This window comes from Pan paniscus, chromosome 18 (genome assembly GCF_029289425.2).
Source record: "Pan paniscus chromosome 18, NHGRI_mPanPan1-v2.0_pri, whole genome shotgun sequence".
Classification (NCBI taxonomy): Eukaryota; Metazoa; Chordata; class Mammalia; order Primates; family Hominidae; genus Pan; species Pan paniscus.
The window spans coordinates 11,000,784-11,019,365 of NC_073267.2; the positions used below are offsets into that span (position 1 = coordinate 11,000,784).

At 37.8% G+C, this 18,582-nt stretch overlaps 1 protein-coding gene across 12 annotated transcripts in view; it reads left to right on the forward strand.

Annotated features, from left to right (window-relative positions):
- The window catches only part of ATF7IP2 (activating transcription factor 7 interacting protein 2), a 168,021-nt gene extending 149,958 nt beyond the window's left edge, over window positions 1-18,063 (forward strand). For all 12 annotated transcript variants that reach the window (XM_055099479.2, XM_055099483.2, XM_055099482.2 and 9 more), the window contains 5 exons: window positions 6,564-6,637; window positions 7,923-7,978; window positions 8,419-8,485; window positions 15,351-15,436; window positions 16,268-18,063. In XM_055099479.2, coding sequence (XP_054955454.1) covers window positions 6,564-6,637; window positions 7,923-7,978; window positions 8,419-8,485; window positions 15,351-15,436; window positions 16,268-16,681 — 697 coding nt within the window. In that variant the 3' untranslated portion in view covers window positions 16,682-18,063. The remainder of the gene's footprint in view (window positions 1-6,563; window positions 6,638-7,922; window positions 7,979-8,418; window positions 8,486-15,350; window positions 15,437-16,267) is intronic.
- The last annotated feature ends 519 nt before the right edge of the window (window positions 18,064-18,582 follow it).

The following is an 18,582-nucleotide window of genomic DNA, read 5'->3' on the forward strand; positions in this document are numbered from 1 at the left end:
ACACCAGCCTGGGCAACACGGTGAAACCCCATCTCTACTAAAAACACAAAAAATTAGCTGGGCGTGGTGGTGTGCACCTGTAGTCCCAGCTACTCAGGAGGCTGAGGCAGGAGAATTGCTTGAACCTGGGAGGTGGAGGTTGGAGTCATCTGAGATTGCACCACTGCACTCCAGCCTGGGCAACAGAACGGGACTCCGGCCCAAAAACAAAAAAGAGCTTTCATTGGTAGCAGTTAGTTGAATAGTTTCATGAAAGTTTCATATCATTACATTAAAATCTAGTGGAATTCCAGTTAGACCATAAGTTTGCCATTTTACAAATGTATTTCTCAAGATAAGCATTAACAGCTTTATATACAGACATAATTTTTAAAATAAAGTTAGTTGACATGTAATATCTACTAAAAGCTACATGAACAGTATGTTAGCCTGATGAATTTTCACAAAGTGACAGATGACCCAGATTAAGAAACACCAGTGGCATGCAGCCTGCCTCATGCCTGTTCTCCTAGTCATCAGTCTTCTAACACCATAAATTGTTTTTGCTTTATTTTTGCCTTTATAGAAATGGAATCATACTCAGTGAGCTCTTTTATGTCTTCTTTCATCCCACATTATGTGTCGTGATATCCATCCGTGCTGTTGCTATTCAGCAGTTTATTCATTGCTATATAATATCATATGAATATGTCACAATTATATAATATCTATCATATGAATGTGCCACATTTAATCTGTTTAGTTCAGTTCATTGCCATTTGGATTGTTTGCAGATTGGGGAAAATATAAATGGTGCTGCTGTGAACATTCTTTTACATGTATTTTGGTGAATATACATATATATACTTCTGTTGGACATATGCCTAGAAGTGGAATTGCTAGGTCATAAGGTATGCGTATCTTGAGGTCTGATACCACCAACCAGTTTACCAAAGAAGTTGTACCAAGTTATACTCCTACTATAAGTACATGAGATTTTTATTACTGCATATCCTTGTCAACTCTTGGTGGTATCTCTTTTTAGCCATACTGGTGTATAGCATCACATTGTGGTTTTAATTTGTTAATGAAAATTAAGCAAATTTGCATGTTAGCCATTTGGATATCTTCTTTTATGAAGATTTTTGCTTTGTCTTTTCCATTTTTTTGACAGATACATTTATTATAAATATCTTTCCTGACCCAAAGTCATGTTGTTTCCCTAATGGTGTCTTTATATGAACTGACTGTACTTAATTTCAGTGTAGTTTTTTTCATAGACTATATGCTTTTCTGATGAATGCTCTTTTTTAACTGTTTGCTCCTACTTCCATATTTTTAAAATTATTAATCATAGTTGTTTTAATGCTCTTGTTTTAACTCAGGTATTTGGATCACCTGTGCATCTGTTTCTATTGTTTTTCTGTCAGTCTCTGGTTTTTTTTTTTGGCATGTTTGATAGTTTCTGAAAAATTGTTGAGGCTGTAAGTGATATCTTGCCATAAGACAAGGCTAATCCTCTGCTTGCCAAATAGAGTAGGATCTGATCACCTAATCTTCTAAGGGAATGGTATCACAAGGCTTGTAGTAATCTTGGTAAGGCTCCTTCTACCTCTAGTTCACTCTGGTCTCCAAGACATAGCCTACCATGGTTACCATCTGAAAGCTTAGACTGTTTGCCAGGGCTCCTTCACCTTGGTGGGTCCCAATTATTATTATTTACCTCGTAAATACAATGAGACTGCCAAAAATTACCTCCTTTTTAAAGATTTTCTGCTCAGTTTCTTATACTCTCAAATAGCAATAATTTGAATTACTGTAGCTTCAACCAAAGAAAAATTAAGTGAAGGATTTTGAGATTGATAAAGTATTTGATAAAGTATTTTGACTGTCATATAATGAACATCTGAGAAGAATTACTTAAAATTTTCTTACAGATTAGCAATGAAAAATACAGCTATCAGTCTTTCATCCAATTTATGACTACTATTACTAGAAGACAAAAATATATATAAAAGAAATTTAACAATTTAGAGGGTAAAAGTGGATACAAAAATCAATTTTTTTTTTTTTTTGAGATGGATTTTCTCTGTCACCCAGGCTGGAGTGCAGTGGTGTAATCTTGGCTCACTGCAACCTGTGCCTCACAGTTCAAGCGATTCTCCTGCCTCAGCCTCCTGAGTAGAGCTCCCACCACGCCTGGTAATTTTTTGTATTTTTAGCAGAAATGAGGTTTCACCATGTTATCCAGGCTGGTCTCAAACTCCTGACCTCAGGTGATCCACCCGCCTCGGCCCCACAAAGTGCTGGGATTACAGGTGTGAGCCACGGCGCCCAGCCAAAAATCAAATATTCTTTTTTTTTTTTTTTTTTTTTTTTTTTGAGACAGAGTTTTGCTCTTGTTGTCCAGGCTAGAGTGCAATGTCATGATCTTGGCTTACCACAACCTCTGCCTTCCGAGTTTAAGCGTTTCTCCTGCCTCAGCCTCCCGAGTAGCTGGGATTAAAGGCATGTGCCACCATGCCCGACTAATTTTGTATTTTTTAGTAGAGACGGGGTTTCTCCATGTTGGTCAGGCTGGTCTCGAACTCCCGACCTCAGGTGATCCTCCCACCTCCACCTCCCAAAGTGCTGGGATTACAGGCATGAGCCACCGTGCCTGGCCCAAATCAAATATTCTTAATAAAATTTAGATTTAAATATTTGTTTTTGTTTCTTAGAAATAATGGCAAATGTTAGAGTTCCATTGAGAAATGTGATATTTAAAAAATTGTTGAATTTGTGTTTTTTTAAATCTGCGTGGAAAACTGTTGAGCATAAACTGAAAAATGAACATGATTTTTGCCTCTCCCCATGCAGTCAACAGCTACAGGAACTGACATTTTCCTATAAACAAGGCAAATCAGGCTAAAAAATTGTTTTCAGATATTCTTCAACCAGGAGTTTAGGATCATGATTGGGAAAACAAATGAAATGAACTCTACCATTGTCCCAGCTTCCTGCCTGGAGGCATTTTCCAGGTCAAGAGCAGGGATGGAGGAGGGATTCCAAACAGAGCCTTGTGGTCTTGCTGAGTTTAGGTCAGAGACTGGAGAATCTGAGTTGGCCAGAATTTATGAAGTGGAACAGTGAAGAGAAAAAAATTGAGATAGAGCTCTGAAGATCTGCAAAGGGGCCTTGAAATATTGGCTGAATACAGATCTGTATGCAAAGGATGAAACTACGAGAGACTGGGGAAAGAACTATTTGGAAAGAAGGCCAAGTGATTGATTCCTAGAAGTCATACATCTTGTTTTCCCCCTGGCTAGAAGAAAGATTGGTAACATTTTGCTTTCCCCTTGGCTAAAATGAAGAAAATTTGTAATCAGAAGTAACAGGTAGGGTCCACAGATGGGTATTGCTTTAGTGGGGCTCAATTAGTCCCAGAGACTGCAAAGAATCTATACACAGAAAAGCCAAAAGCAAGCTTCAAAGGAATCAGGCTAATGCTAAGTAATTTAATTGCATGCCAGAACAAAGTCTAACACTCTTTTGAAGAAATGAAACAACATCCATTACCCAACAGCATAAATTTTACAATATCTGACATCTAATAAGAAATTCCCAGGCATGCAACATAGCAAAAAATATAACCTATTAACAAGGAGAAGAATGAAGTGATCTACCTAGAAATAATTTGGACTTAGCAGATGACCTAAAAGAGTTATTGCCAATGTATCAGTGAAATAGGTATAGAAAATGTTCAGTCTAAAGCATGGAGAGGAAAAAGACTGAAAAAACAATGAACAGAGCATCAGAGACCTATGGAACAGTATCAGGCAGTCTAATACACATTATTGGTGTATCACTAAGGCAGGAGCTGAGCAAATGTTTGAAGATACAGTGTCTGAAAATTTTCCATAGTTGATGCAAATTCTAAATCCATAAATGAAAAAAAGTTAAATTCAAGCAGAAGAAACATGAAAGCATACAAAACCACATCATCACATTGCTGAAAGTCAGTGAGGCAGGGAAAATTTTAAAAAGTAGCCACACAAAAGACACATCACATAGAAAGGAACACAAAGTCTGACCAACATGGAGAAACCCCGTCTCTGCTAAAAATACAAAATTAGCCCGGCATTGTGGCGCATGCCTGTAATCCCAGCTACTCGGGAGGCTGAGGCAGGAGAATCGCTTTGAACCAAGGAGGCAGAGGTTGCGGTGAGCCGAGATCATGCCACTGCACTCCAGCCTGGGAAACAAGAGCAAAACACCGTCTCAAAAAACAAAAAAGGAACAAAAAGTAAGAATGGCACCGTACTTCTTGCTGTAAGCTGTGCAAACTAGAAGACATCTCTAAAATTGAGATCATAGATACTTCTAAAGTATTGAAAGGTTAAAAAAAAAAAAAGTCCATTCAGAATTCTATACACAGTGAAAATATGTTTCCAAAGTGTAGGGGAAACACAGCCTCTTTAAGCCAAAAAAAAAAGGGAGAGAATACATCAACGGACCTACATTACAAGAAATTTTAGAGGAGGTTTTTCAGGCAAAAGGAAAATAGTATTGAATAGAAATTTGGATCTGTGCAAAGTAATATAGACTGACAGACATTGTAAATATGTTGGCAAATAGAAAATATTTTTGTTTCTTTATAGTGTATACACACAACACACTCTATATAGAAACACTACATCCTATATATGTAGAATATATAGTTTAGAAATTATATATATACACACACACAAGCAAGAAACAATTGGAATTTGAAATTAAAAATGGATGCCATTTACAATGACTTCAGAGAACATAATATATTTAGGGATAAACCAAAACCACCTAACCTAAAACTACAAAGTATTACTGAAGAAATTAAAGGAGACCTAAATAAGTCGTGAGATACGCAACTTTCATGAATTCATTAAGATGTTACTTCACCCCAAATTGTATATCTATCAGTGCCTCAGCCGTTTTTGTAGTAAGTAACAAACTGATTAAAAACTTAAGGCCAGGCATGATGGCTTACACTTATAATCCCAGCACCTTGGGAGGCCAGGGCAGGAGGATCACTTGAGGTCAGGAGTTCAAGACCAGCCTGGCCAACATAAAAAACATTTTTTAAAAAAATTTTTTAAAAAGTTAGCCATGCCTGGTGACACATGCTGTCATCCCAGCTACTTAGGAGGCCGAGATGAGAGGATCTTTTGAGCCCAGAGGTTCAGGCTTCAGCAAGATACATTTGCACCACTGCACTCCAGCCTGGGAGACAGAGCACGAGTCCGTCTCTTAAAAAAAAAAATTATATATATGTATATATATGTGTGTGTATATATATATATATGTGTGTGTGTGTGTGTATATATATGTGTGTGTGTGTGAATATATATATGAAAATGCAGAGACCTAGAAGATGAAAACAATGTTGGAAAAGAAAGTTAGAAGACTACACTATCTTTGTTCAAGACTTAACTATAAAGGTGTAGTATTAAGACAGTGGTGTTGGCATAGGGATAGGTATGTTGACCAATGGACACACTAGAGAATGCACATGTAGTTCATTGGTTTACAACAAAGGTACCAATGTAGTTTAACAGGAAAAGATGTTCTTTTCAAAAATGTTGCTGGAATAGAGGGAAAAGTGAACCTCAGCTCTTGCTTCATACCATAAACAAAAATTAACTCAAAATGGATCATACACCTAAGTACAAACAGTAAAAACAGAAGATGTCTGCAAGAAAATGGTATAATTGGACTGGGCGCAGTGGCTCACACCTGTAATCCCAGCACTTTGGGAGGCCAAGGTGGGCGGATCACCTGAGGTCAGGAGTTCAAGAGTAGCCTGACCAACATGGTGAAACCCTGTCTCTACTAAAAATACAAAAATTAGCCAGGCATGGTGGCATATGCTTGTAATCCCAGCTACTGAAGAGGCTGAGGCAGGAGAATCGCTTGAACCTGGGAGACAGAGGTTTCCGTGAGCCAAGATTGCGCCATTGCACTTCAGCCTGGGGGACAAGAGCAAAACTCCATCTCAAAAAAACAAAAAAGTCGCTCATAAAAAAACAGGGTCAAAATGGCTTGAAATATTCTATAACTGTAATCAGCATCATTTATCATCATTGTCTCAAATTTGTGGTAAATATTGCTACTGGAGAGATAAAATGAAGAGTAGTAGCAGTTCTTTTTAAAATAATTTTCTTTGTTATAGTTTTCTACCTTTAGGAGTCCAGGTGTCTTTATGGGTCTTAATAGATTTCCTTCATTACATGATGTTTCATTTTTATAGAAGCAAGTATATATGCTCAAATGAATTTGTATGTTTTATACATTTATGTCCATTGTATACTTATATATATTTTGAGTCATTGTGAAAGACCCATAAAATGTAGTAGGGATCTAATTATTGGATTTTGATGAATCTTTAGTCATACAACTGAACTGGTAATAAATGGAGTTTTTTTGGGTATTTCTATTTCCCCCCACGATTGTTCAATTAAAACATTATGAAATGTTCAGTTAGAGGACTCCTAACCACTAATTGCATGTTTAAGCCTGATAATGCATGTTTAGTTTTTGTTTTTAATTTCTTTTTATCATTTTAGTAACAATGATGATGTTATGTTGATTTCTGTGGAAAGTCCTAATTTGACAACTCCAATTACATCAAATCCAACAGGTATCTTATAGCTGATTAGAATATGATCTATCAAGTTAGAAGGCCTTAAATCAATGTTTGCTTTAAAGTGAAAAATTGAATAATCTTTTAATAAAATGAAAAATTTAAGTGTACTCTCAAATGTTCTAATTTATATCATGCTTAATATTACCTAAATAAATGATTCCTTAATGTAATTGAGATTTCATTTTAACCTTGTGTTTTATCAGTTTAGGGCCTTTTGTTTCTTTTATGTGTTTAATGACTTTATAAGTTGTAAAACTACTTATTTTTAATCGTTTGCCCTGGCCTTTTTTTGATGGTAGTGATGGTTTGTTTTTTGTCTTTTTATTTTTTATCTATTAAGTTATTGTATAGTCTACTTAAGATTTAAAATTTGTCTAGTCAGTCTGGGTGTGGTGGCTCACGCCTGTAATCCAAGCACTTTGGGAGGCCGAGGCAGGCAGATCACCTGAGGTCAGGAGTTCAAGACCAGCCTGGCCAACAAAATGAAACCCCATCTGTATTAAAAATACAAAAATTAGCCAGGCATGGTGGCAGGTGCCTGTAATCCCAGCTACTCTGGAGGCTGAGGCAGGAGAATTGCTTAAACCTGGGAGGCAGAGACTGCAGTGAGCTGAGATTGTGCTACTGCACTCCAGCCTGGGCAAAACAGCAAGACTCCGTCTCAAAAAAAAAAAAAAAAAAATTTTAACCTTACATTTCCAATGATAACTTTTCTCTCTCTCAAAAATACGTTTGGCTCATAATTTCTTACTCAAAATTCCCCATTTTCATTTCATTTTCTACTATGTTAAAGTATTTGCATCTTAATTTTAAAGATTTGCCTCCACTTAATAGCTACTTAATTGTCCCCACAATTTGGGCTAAGATTGTGAATCAGAGAATTACAAAGGATGTTAATCATTTATCTTAGGCTTCCTACTGGTTCCAGGAAGAGTGCTTCTCAGCCATGTGAGGCAGTTGTAGTCTAAAGATACTGTGAATTAAAAGTGTGTGCATTTCCAGGTGTATTTTCTCATGGAAATTTCTAGGTAGATTTTCAAAAAAAGAGTTACTAATATAGTTGCAAAGTTACAGAAAGAAAAAATGGTTTGACCCAAAATTAAATTTTTTTAAAAAAATTTCATTCAGTCTTTGGAATAGGTAAAGTCAATTGAGTTACTTTTTATCACTATATAATTAACAGCTAATTAGCATCCCTATTATTTTGTTTTAGCATTCATATTTCACAAAGCCCATAAATATTGTGTAATAAATTTGTCAAATGTCTAATTTATTTCAGATACCAGAAAAATTACATCAGGAAATTCTAGCAATTCTCCCAATGCTGAAGTTATGGTGAGTAATAAATATTGACTCTGAATATTGTTAATTTAAATATGTTAGTTCAAGGAACTTTAGTGTTTACTACACGTTGGATGATTTAGTTTTAGTCCAGCTTGCACACTGAAAAGCAGACAGCTAATGATAAGCATAATTCATAACGATACTCATTTACCAAATTCATTTACATTCTCCTTAGTCATATTCTCAGAAACCGTTTAGTATTTTATAAGAGCTTTTTAATAGTAGAGTTAAACCACAAGAGACTTGGAGAATGTTCCATCTCTAGTTTCCAAATGGTAATTTAAAATTACCATTTAAAATTACCATTTAAAATTACCAAATGGTAATTTAAAATTACCATTTAAAATTACCAAATGGTTTTAAATTTTTAAAAACATTTTCAGCTACTGAGGCAAAGCTTTATTTTTTTTTTTTTTTTACAATTTTTTAAGGCTGTACAGAAGAAACTTGATTCTGTAATTGATTTGACAAAAGAAGGCCTGTCCAACTGCAATACAGGTAAAAGGATTTTTTAGATCTTTCTTTTGTAAAAAGGAGGGAAGGGTAACAACTCACAATGCACTGGGTCTACTTATGAAGTTTGTTTTAATATGTTAGTGTGCCTATGTTTATATCTCTATGCAGTTTTAGCTCATGTGCAGATTCGTGTAACTGCCATCACAGTGAAAGCTCCTTCATGCTACCCCTTTATACTCACACCTTGTTTCTGCCCCAATCCCTGGCAGCCACCAATCTGTTCTGTACTATAATTGTTATTTCACAAATTTAGATAAATTTGATAATGCAATATGTGTCCTTCTGAGATTGACTTCTTCCGAGGGTCATCCACATTCTTGTGTATCAGTAGTGTGTTCCTCTTTATTGCCAAGAGTAGCCCGTGGTGTGGATGCATCATAATTTCTTTATTCATAAACCCATTGAAAGACATCTGGCTTGTTGGGGACTTTTACACATTTATTTTCTTCCTGTGGTACATACTTTTTTCCCTAACCACAACAATAGCAGCTAAGAGGACACACAGAGAAACAGAAACTGGGGTATAACATGAAAATGTAGACAGAGAGTGACAACAGTGTCTGTCGTCTCACAGATTTAAGGAAAAAGAAGTGAAATACAATCGTGGGGCTGGGGATCAGTTATAAGGTCTCATTCGAATTTAATGAAAAGTATAAACCCACATATCCAAGATGTTTAATAAACTCCAGGATAAACACAAAAGAAGTCATACCAAGACATATCATAGTCAAGTTCCTGAAATCCAGTGATAAGGAGAAAAATGAAGATACAATGTAGGTGAAAGAACAAAGAATTCACAGGTTTCTAGGCTAGAACAATGCAAGCCAGAAGACAATTGAATGACTTCGTTAAAAGGTTGGAGTAAAATAACTGTCAACCTGTAATTCTTTATCTAGAAAATATGTCTTTCAAAAATTAAAGCAACTTTGGGAGGTCAGGGCAGGAGGATGGCTTGAGGCCAGGAGTTTGAGACCAGCCTAGGCAACATAGGGAAACCCCATCTCTACAAAAATAAGAATAAATAAAGCAAAATTAAAATTTTTCAGATCAACAAAATTTGTTGCCAGCAGACCTTTGCTGTCAGAAATAAAGGAAATTCTTCAAGTGATAGTAAAAGATACCAGATGGAAAGTAGATCTACACAAAGAATAAAACTATATTGTAGAATGTATATAGAAGTCAGTAGATGAAAACAGTAGTGCAAAAGATAGTCACGGGATTGGAAGTATGCTGTTACAAGGCTCTTAAATGGAGTGGTGTCATGTTATTTGAAGCTAGACTGATAAGTTAAAGATATATATGGTAATGCCTAGAGCAACAGTTTTTTCTTTTAAATAGAAGTAAAGCTAAGAAACCAATAGTGGAGATAAAATGGAATTTTTAAAATATCCAAACTGGCTGGGCGCAGTGGCTCACACCTGTAATCCCAGCACTTTGGGAGGCCGAGACGGGAAGATCATGAGGTCAGGAGATCAAGACTATTCTGGCTAACATGGTGAAACCTCATCTCTACTAAAAATACAAAAAAAATTAGCTGGGCGTGGTGGCAGGCACCTTTAGTCCCAGCTACTCGGGAGGCTGAGACAGGAGAATGGCACGAACCCGGGAAGTGGAGCATGCAGTGAGCAGAGATCGCGCCACTGCACTCCAGCCTGGGCAACAGAGCGAAACTCCATCTCAAAAAAAAAAAAACCCAATCTAAGAAGCCAGAAAAAAAAAAAAAAAAAAAAAACCCAATCTAAGAAGCCAGAAAAAAAAAAAAAAAAGCAGAGAAAGAACAAACAAGACTAATAGAGGATAAAAGGCAAAATGATCAATTTAAACCTGACCACACTGATAATAAATGTAAATGGTCCAAACACTCCATTGAAAAGCATTGTTAGACTGGAGAACAATACAAGTTTCAACTATGATTACAAGAGATGTACTTTAAAAAGGAAATAAACATTACTTGGGTTGGAATGAAAGTCCTGTTTTGTCTCTTATTATCATAAAGTTCAACTTCTGTTGTAGTCTGTTTTAATTTGCCAAGGGCCTGTTGACTTACTGCCTTGAAAGAAGGAATATTATTTACAAGAAATTATATTTGCTAGGATATTTTAAATACTCAGCTGTTGGCTAAAAATGTAAAGGTTATTTGTATTAGTTCTTAACCTGTAAATTATAATTTTACAAATCTGTCCCTTAAAGCTAGTACAAAATAGCTGAACAGACTCTCTAAAATAATAAACTCCTTACTTCTAGGAAGGTTTTTGTAAAAATACCAGTAAATAAGGTGACTAACTCTGAAACACAATACAGAATCTTGTTCATCTTTGTCAAAAGAAAAATATAAGTAAAAGAAATTTCATTTGGAGGATTCATAAAATATATTAGTTACATCACAGGATATAAAGGATCTAAAATGGTTTTTACTACTTAATTCTGGGATTTTTAGCTACCCAACTTTCATACTTTCCAATATAAACCCCCTTTTCTTAACCATCCCTGTATTTACTCTCCCCAGTTGTGTGTGTGTGTGTGTTTTTTAAACTTTATGTTCTGGGGTACATGTGCAAGATGTGCAGGTTTGTTACATAGGTAAATGTGTGCCATGGTGGTTTGCCGCACCTATCAACCCATCACCTAGGTATTAAGCCTGGCATGCATTAACTATTTTTCCTGATGTTCTCTCCACCCCCTGCCCCTCCCCCAACAGGCCCAGTGTGTGTTGTTCTCCTCCCTATGTCCATGTGTTCTCATTGTTTAGCTCCCACTTTTAAGTGAGAACATGTGGTATTTAGTTTTCTGTTCCTGCGTTACTTTGCTGAGGATAACGGCTTGTAGCTCCATCCATGTCCCTGCAAACAACAGGATCTCATTCCTTTTTATGGCTGCATAGTATTCCATGTATATATGTACCACATTTTCTTTATCTAGTCTATTATTGATGGGCTTTTGGGTTGATTCCATGTCTTTGCTATTGTGATTAGTGCTGCAGTTAACATATATATGCATGTATTTTTCTAATAGAATGATTAATATTCCTTTGGGTAAATACCCAGTAATGAGACTGCTAGGCCAAATGACAATTTTATGATGAAATCGCCAAAACCAATTGCAACAAAAGCAAAAATCAACAAATGGGATCTAATTAAAGAGCCTGTATACAGCAGAAGAAACTATCATCAGCGAACAGACAACCTACAGAATGGGAGAAAATTTTTGCAATCTGTCTATCTGACAAAGGTCTAATACCCAGAATCTACGAGGAACTTAAGCAAATTTACAAGAAAAAGCAACCCCATTAAAAAGTGGGCAAAAGATTACATTTATTGATTTGCGTATATTGAACCAGCCTTGCATCCCAGGGATGAAGCCCACTTGATCATGGTGGATAAGCTTTTTGATGTGCCAAAAACCACATGATTATCTCAATAGATGCAGAAAAGGCCTTTGACAAAATTCAACAACCCTTCATGCTAAAAACTCTCAATAAATTAGGTATTGATGGGACGTATCTCAAAATAATAAGAGCGCTATCTATGACAAACCCACAGCCAATATCATACTGAATGGGCAAAAACTGGAAGCATTCCCTTTGAATACTGGCACAAGACAGGGATGCCCTCTCTCACCACTCCTATTCAACATAGTGTTGGAAGTTCTGGCCAAGGCAATTAGGCAGGAGAAGGAAATAAAGGGTATTCAATTAGGAAAAGAGGAAGTCAAATTGTCCCTGTTTGCAGACGACATGATTGTATATCTAGAAAACCCCATTGTCTCAGCCCAAAATCTCCTTAAGCTGATAGGCAACCTCAGCAAAGTCTCAGGATACAAAATCAATGTACAAAAATCACAAGCATACTTATACACCAATAACAGACAAACAGAGAGCCAAATCATGAGTGAACTCCCATTCACAATTGCTTCAAAGAGAATGAAATACCTGGGAATCCAACTTACAAGGTATGTGAAGGACCTCTTCAAGGAGAACTACAAACCACTGCTCAATGAAATAAAAGAGGATACAAACAAATGGAAGAACATTCCATGCTCATGGGTAGGAAGAATCAATATCATGAAAATGGCCATACTGCCCAAGGTAATTTATAGATTCAATGCCATCCCCATCAAGTTACCAATGATTTTCTTCACAGAATTGGAAAAAACTACTTTAAAGTTCATATGGAACCAAAAAAGAGCCCGCATCGCCAAGTCAATCCTAAGCCAAAAGAACAAAGCTGGAGGCATCACGCTACCTGACTTCAAACTATACTACAAGGCTACAGTAACCAAAACGGCATGGTACTGGTACCAAAACAGAGATAGAGATCAATGGAACAGAACAGAGCCCTCAGAAATAATGCCGCATATCTACAACTATCTGATCTTTGACAAACTTGAGAAACACAAGCAAAGGGGAAAGGATTCCCTGTTTAATAAATGGTGCTGGGAAAACTGGCTAGCCATATGTAGAAAGCTGAAACTGGATCCCTTCCTTACACCTTATACAAAAATTAATTCAAGATGGATTAAAGACTTAAATGTTAGACCTAAAACCATAAAAACCCTAGAAGAAAACCTAGGCATGACCATTCAGGACATAGGCATGGGCAAGGACTTCATGTCTAAAACACCAAAAGCAAGGGCAACAAAAGCCAAAATTCACAAATGGGATCTAATTAAACTAAAGAGCTTCTGCACAGCAAAAGAAACTACCATCAGAGTGAACAGGCAACCTACAAAATGGGAGAAAATTTTTGCAACCTACTCATCTGACAAAGGGCTAATATCCAGAATCTACAATGAACTCAAACAAATTTACAAGAAAAAAACAACCCCATCAAAAAGTGGGCGAAGGACATGAACAGACACTTCTCAAAGGAAGACATTTATGCAGCCAAAAAACACATGAAAAAATGCTCACCATCACTGGCCATCAGAGAAATGCAAATCAAAACCACAATGAGATACCATCTCACACCAGTTAGAATGGCAATCATTAAAAAGTCAGGAAACAACAGTGCTGGAGAGGATGTGGAGAAATAGGAACACTTTTACACTGTTGGTGGGACTGTAAACTAGTTCAACCCTTGTGGAAGTCAGTGTGGCGATTCCTCAGGGATCTAGAACTAGAAATACCATTTGACCCAGCCAGCCCATTACTGGGTATATACCCAAAGGACTATAAATCATGCTGCTATAAAGACACATGCACACATATGTTTATTGCGGCACTATTCACAATAGCAAAGACTTGGAACCAACCCAAAAGTCCAACAATGATAGACTGGATTAAGAAAATGTGGCACATATACACCATGGAATACTATGCAGCCATAAAAAAGGATGAGTTCATGTCCTTTGTAGGGACATGGATGAAATTGGAAACCGTCATTCTCAGTAAACTATCGCAAGAACAAAAAACCAAACACCACATATTCTCACTCATAGGTGGGAATTGAACAATGAGAACACATGGACACAGGAAGGGGAACATCACACACTGGGGCCTGTTGTAGGGTGGGGGGAGTGGGGAGGGATAGCATGCTAATGCTAAATGACGAGTTAATGGGTGCAGCACACCAGCATGGCACATGTATACATATGTAACTAACCGGCACATTGTGCACATATACCCTAAAACTTAAAGTATAATAATAATTTTTTTAAAAAGTGGGCAAAGGACATGAGCAGACATTTCTCAAAAGAAGACGTACATTTGGCCAACAAACATGAAAAAAAGCTCAACATCACTGATCATCAGAGGAATGCAAATCAAAACCACAATAAGATACCATCTCATGCCTGTCAGAATGGTGATTATTAAAGTCAGAAAACAACAGATGCTGGCGAGGATGTGGAGAAATAGGAATGCGTTTACACTGTTGGTAGGAATGTAAATTAGTTCCACCATTGTAGAAAACAGTCTGGTGATTTCTCAGTGATTTAGAACTGGAAATACTTTTTTTTTTTTTTTTTTTTTTTGAGACAGTCTCGTTCTGTCCTCTGTCACCCAGGCTAGAATGCAGTGGCTTGATCTTGGCTCACTTCAACCTCCACTTCCCGGGTTTAAGCAATTCTCTGTCTCAGCCTCCCGAGTAGCTGGAACTACAGGCATGCGCCACCACACCCAGCTAATTTTGTATTTTTAGTAGAGACAGGATTTTACCATGTTGCCCAGGCTGATCTGGAACTCCTGACCTCAAGTCATCTGCGTCCTAAAGTGCTGGGATGACAGATGTGAGCCACTATGCGCAGCCTCCCCAGTTGTTTTCAATCCATTCTTTTGCCTACTTGTACCTTCTTTCCCTCCCACCCACCCACATTTTTCCTGTTCGCCTCCTTTCTTCTTCTCACCATCTATTTTCCTTTCTGTTTCTCCTCCTTCCCCTCTTCTTTTCTCCACTCCACATTTTATACCTACTTCCTTCCAGAGGAGCACAGACCTCATTAGTTGAGATTTCTTTAACCCCAACCCACATGATTTTTAGTTTGAATTCCTAAAACTTGGCTATAGATTATAAATGGCTCTGTGTTTGTAGACATCTTTGTTGGCCTAACGAGAAAATTTGCCTCTAAGATCATTTATCAGAGATCTCTGTCCCATGTGTAAACTTATCTAGTTCCCAGTTACACAATCTCTAAAGTGTTTACCTTAAGGGGAATTTTTGTCACCTTAAAAATTTTCTATATTTGGTACCTCTGTATCTTGAACTTTAATTAAAAGTGTATCTTCATAATTCACAGTTGTATAATTTTAATTCACATTTAATTACCACCAAAGATGTAAACTATAGCTTAAAGGCTATGGAATTGATTATTGCAGATAACATTTACTTCTTAAACCTTGTGTTGTTCACAGAAAGTCCAGTATCCCCCCTGGAGTCACATTCGAAAGCTGCTTCAAACTCAAAGGAAACAACCCCATTGGCACAAAATGCAGTCCAGGTACTGATTCAAAGTGCTCTGTGAGGGATATTTATTCCAAATTGAGTGGGAAGTACCTATGTTACTCTTGAAGAAACATTTGGGTCACATTTCAGCTTAGAAAACAATTTAATGTGCTGTTGTTAATCTACTTATTTATACAATTAAAATTATTCAGTTGAGTTTTACAGAAGCTACAGAAATTAAAACAAATACTTTTTTTATTGAACAAATTGGAAAAGAAGCAATAGCCATTGTTGATGAGGATGGGAGGAAAAGGGTGTTCTCATACACTGACACTTTTTTTTTTTTTTTTTTTGAGACCGAATCTTGCCCTGTTGCCCAGGCTATAGTGCGGTGGCATGATCTCGGCTCACTGCAACCTCCACCTCCTGGGTTCAAGTGAGTCCCCTGCCTCAGCCTCCCGAGTAGCTGGGATTACAGGCGCACACCACCAGGCACAGCTAATTTTTGTATTTTTAGTAGAGACAGGATTTTGCCATGTTGGCCAGGCTGGTCTCAAACTCCTGACCTCAGGTGAGGCAATGCACCCAGCCACGCTGACACTTTTCATGTAAATTAGTATAGTGTTTGAGAGCGCAATTTGGAAATGAGATGGAATATTTATCCCACATGTCTGAAAGCTAACCCATTCTGGATTACTGATATTCCAGGATATAGAAATCTTAAATCCAAAAGAGGATTATGCTTAAAGGACTGGATCCAGCCTCACATATTACTGAAATATCCTTTTATTATTTTGATAAATGGATTGAAGAATGAGAAATATAGATTTCTACAACTGCAATTGACCACTTTAAAAGCTATATTTTCTTACAATTGTGTTTTTAGGTTCCTGAGTCCTTTGAGCACCTGCCACCTCTCCCAGAACCACCAGCACCACTACCTGAATTAGTAGACAAAACCCGAGACACACTTCCTCCCCAGAAGCCTGAGCTCAAAGTGAAACGGGTTTTCAGACCCAATGGCATTGCCCTGACTTGGAATATAACCAAAATCAATCCCAAGTGCGCTCCTGTAGAAAGCTACCACCTCTTCCTGTGTCATGAGAACTCTAATAATAAGTTGATTTGGAAGAAGATTGGAGAAATTAAAGCTTTACCACTCCCCATGGCCTGTACTTTATCTCAGTTTTTAGCTTCCAACAGATACTATTTTACTGTCCAATCAAAAGATATTTTTGGACGATATGGACCATTCTGTGATATAAAATCTATCCCTGGGTTTTCTGAAAATCTTACCTAAAAGGTGTTTAATAATGATATACTACTTTTTTTTTCATATTTGTTTGTTTACAATGTTACTGTAATACTATTTGCCGTTGTAAAAGGCCAGCTCAGATTGTGAGCCCTTTCTATTGGGACAGTCCTCTTCTATATGTTGTAAGTGGCCAATAATTTAATGAATTTCTGGTTTGTATTAAATATGTCCTTCCAATGGATAAGTTCTAACACATACACTATCATTGGCCCATGTTGCTGAGGTGCATTGTGAACAATACCTTTGGTGACTGTGGAACTGCTGCTTCTATCAGAAGACCTAGGATACAAGCAGCCACTGTTTTCTCCGTTAAAAATCAGCTTTTAGTAAGCTGCTGTGGTCAGCATAGCTACAGGAAAAGTCAGCCCTTGACTGAGGGCCAGATCATCCCTGGAGTGCACCTCTACTAAGATTTTATGAAAAGATGACATGTTGGGCTGCACGATAAAAGTTAATTATAAAAATTAAAAGATGTTTCTTTGAGATGAATATTGCTCTGTGGCCCAGGCTGGAGTACAGTGGCCACTGCAACCTCCGTCTCCCGGGTTCAAGCAATTCTCCTCTGTCAGCCTCCCAAGTAGCCGGGACTATAGTCACTTGCCACCACGCCCGGCTAATTTATTTTTAGTAGAGATGAGGTTTCACCTTGTTGGTCAGGCTGGTCTCAAACTCCTGACCTCAGGGGATCCACCCGCCTCGGCCTCCTGAAGTGCTGGGATTGTAGGCGTAAGCCACCATGCCTGGCCAAAAATTAAAAGATTTTATGAAACGAAATGGCTTCCCATTCTATTCAGCTTCTAAGTGGGCTATTCATTTGTGCTCTCCTCTTTTTTGTTTTGTTTTGCACTTTGTCAATCATTTGGGGAAATAGCCTGGAGGTCTTTCCTGAATCTGTTTGTAGACATAATAAAATTTGTGTGCTGTGTACACAAAAACATAATGTATCTTATGAAAGCATTACCCAACCTGTTTGAGTTGAGAATGGATTTGTCCACCTTTGATTTGAGGCTTTAGTTTGCTGATTTCCTAAATGCTACCCTTTGATCATTTCCTGGCCACCATCACAATACTAAGGGGCTCAGATGTGTCTTGTGCCCACCTCTTCCTGAGAAGAGATGGAAGTGGAGCTGTGACTAGTACAAGCAGCCCAAGAAACTCTGAACAGGGCCCAGTGGAGGCAAACTTGAGCAAATAATTGGGATGATAAGAAACAAAAATAATCCCAACTGTTTGAAAGTTCAAAAGAGGGACATTCTTTTCTGGTACATGGTGAGAGTTCAGGCTCCAGAGACTCAAAACGGAATGGTTTTCCTTGGCATTTTGTAAATGCTCTCACATCTGCAGTAATAAAGCTGTTATTTTCTGCAGTGTTCTATGTCTTTATTTTTAAGAAATTTACTGATTCATGAGAGGAACTGCCCTGTGAGTTCCATTTCCTGCTCAGAGCCAGGAACTCACCCTGGGATTGCCATGGACTAGACATTCACTCACTGTGAAGCCCAAAGACGCGGCCTATAAACAAGATTTTGGTACCCATTACCAAGTGAACCTGCATCTGCAACCAGTGGGCCATCTGGAACGATGATGGATGCTGAAGTCTCTAGCAGATAAGCCTTTATGATCACAGGAAGAGGGAGAAAGGCTGACAGCAAACCTCTTAAGAGGTGGTACCTCAGAAAGCATTACTGTAGCTGGCGCAGTGGCTCACGCCTGTAATCCCAGCACTTTGGAAGGCCGAGGCAGGTGGATCACAAGGTCAGGAGATCGAGACCATCCTGGCTAACATGGTGAAACCCCATCTCTACTAAAATTACAAAAAAATTAGCTGGGCGTGGTGGCAGGCACCTGTAGTCCCAGCTACTCGGGAGGCTGAGGCAGGAGAATGG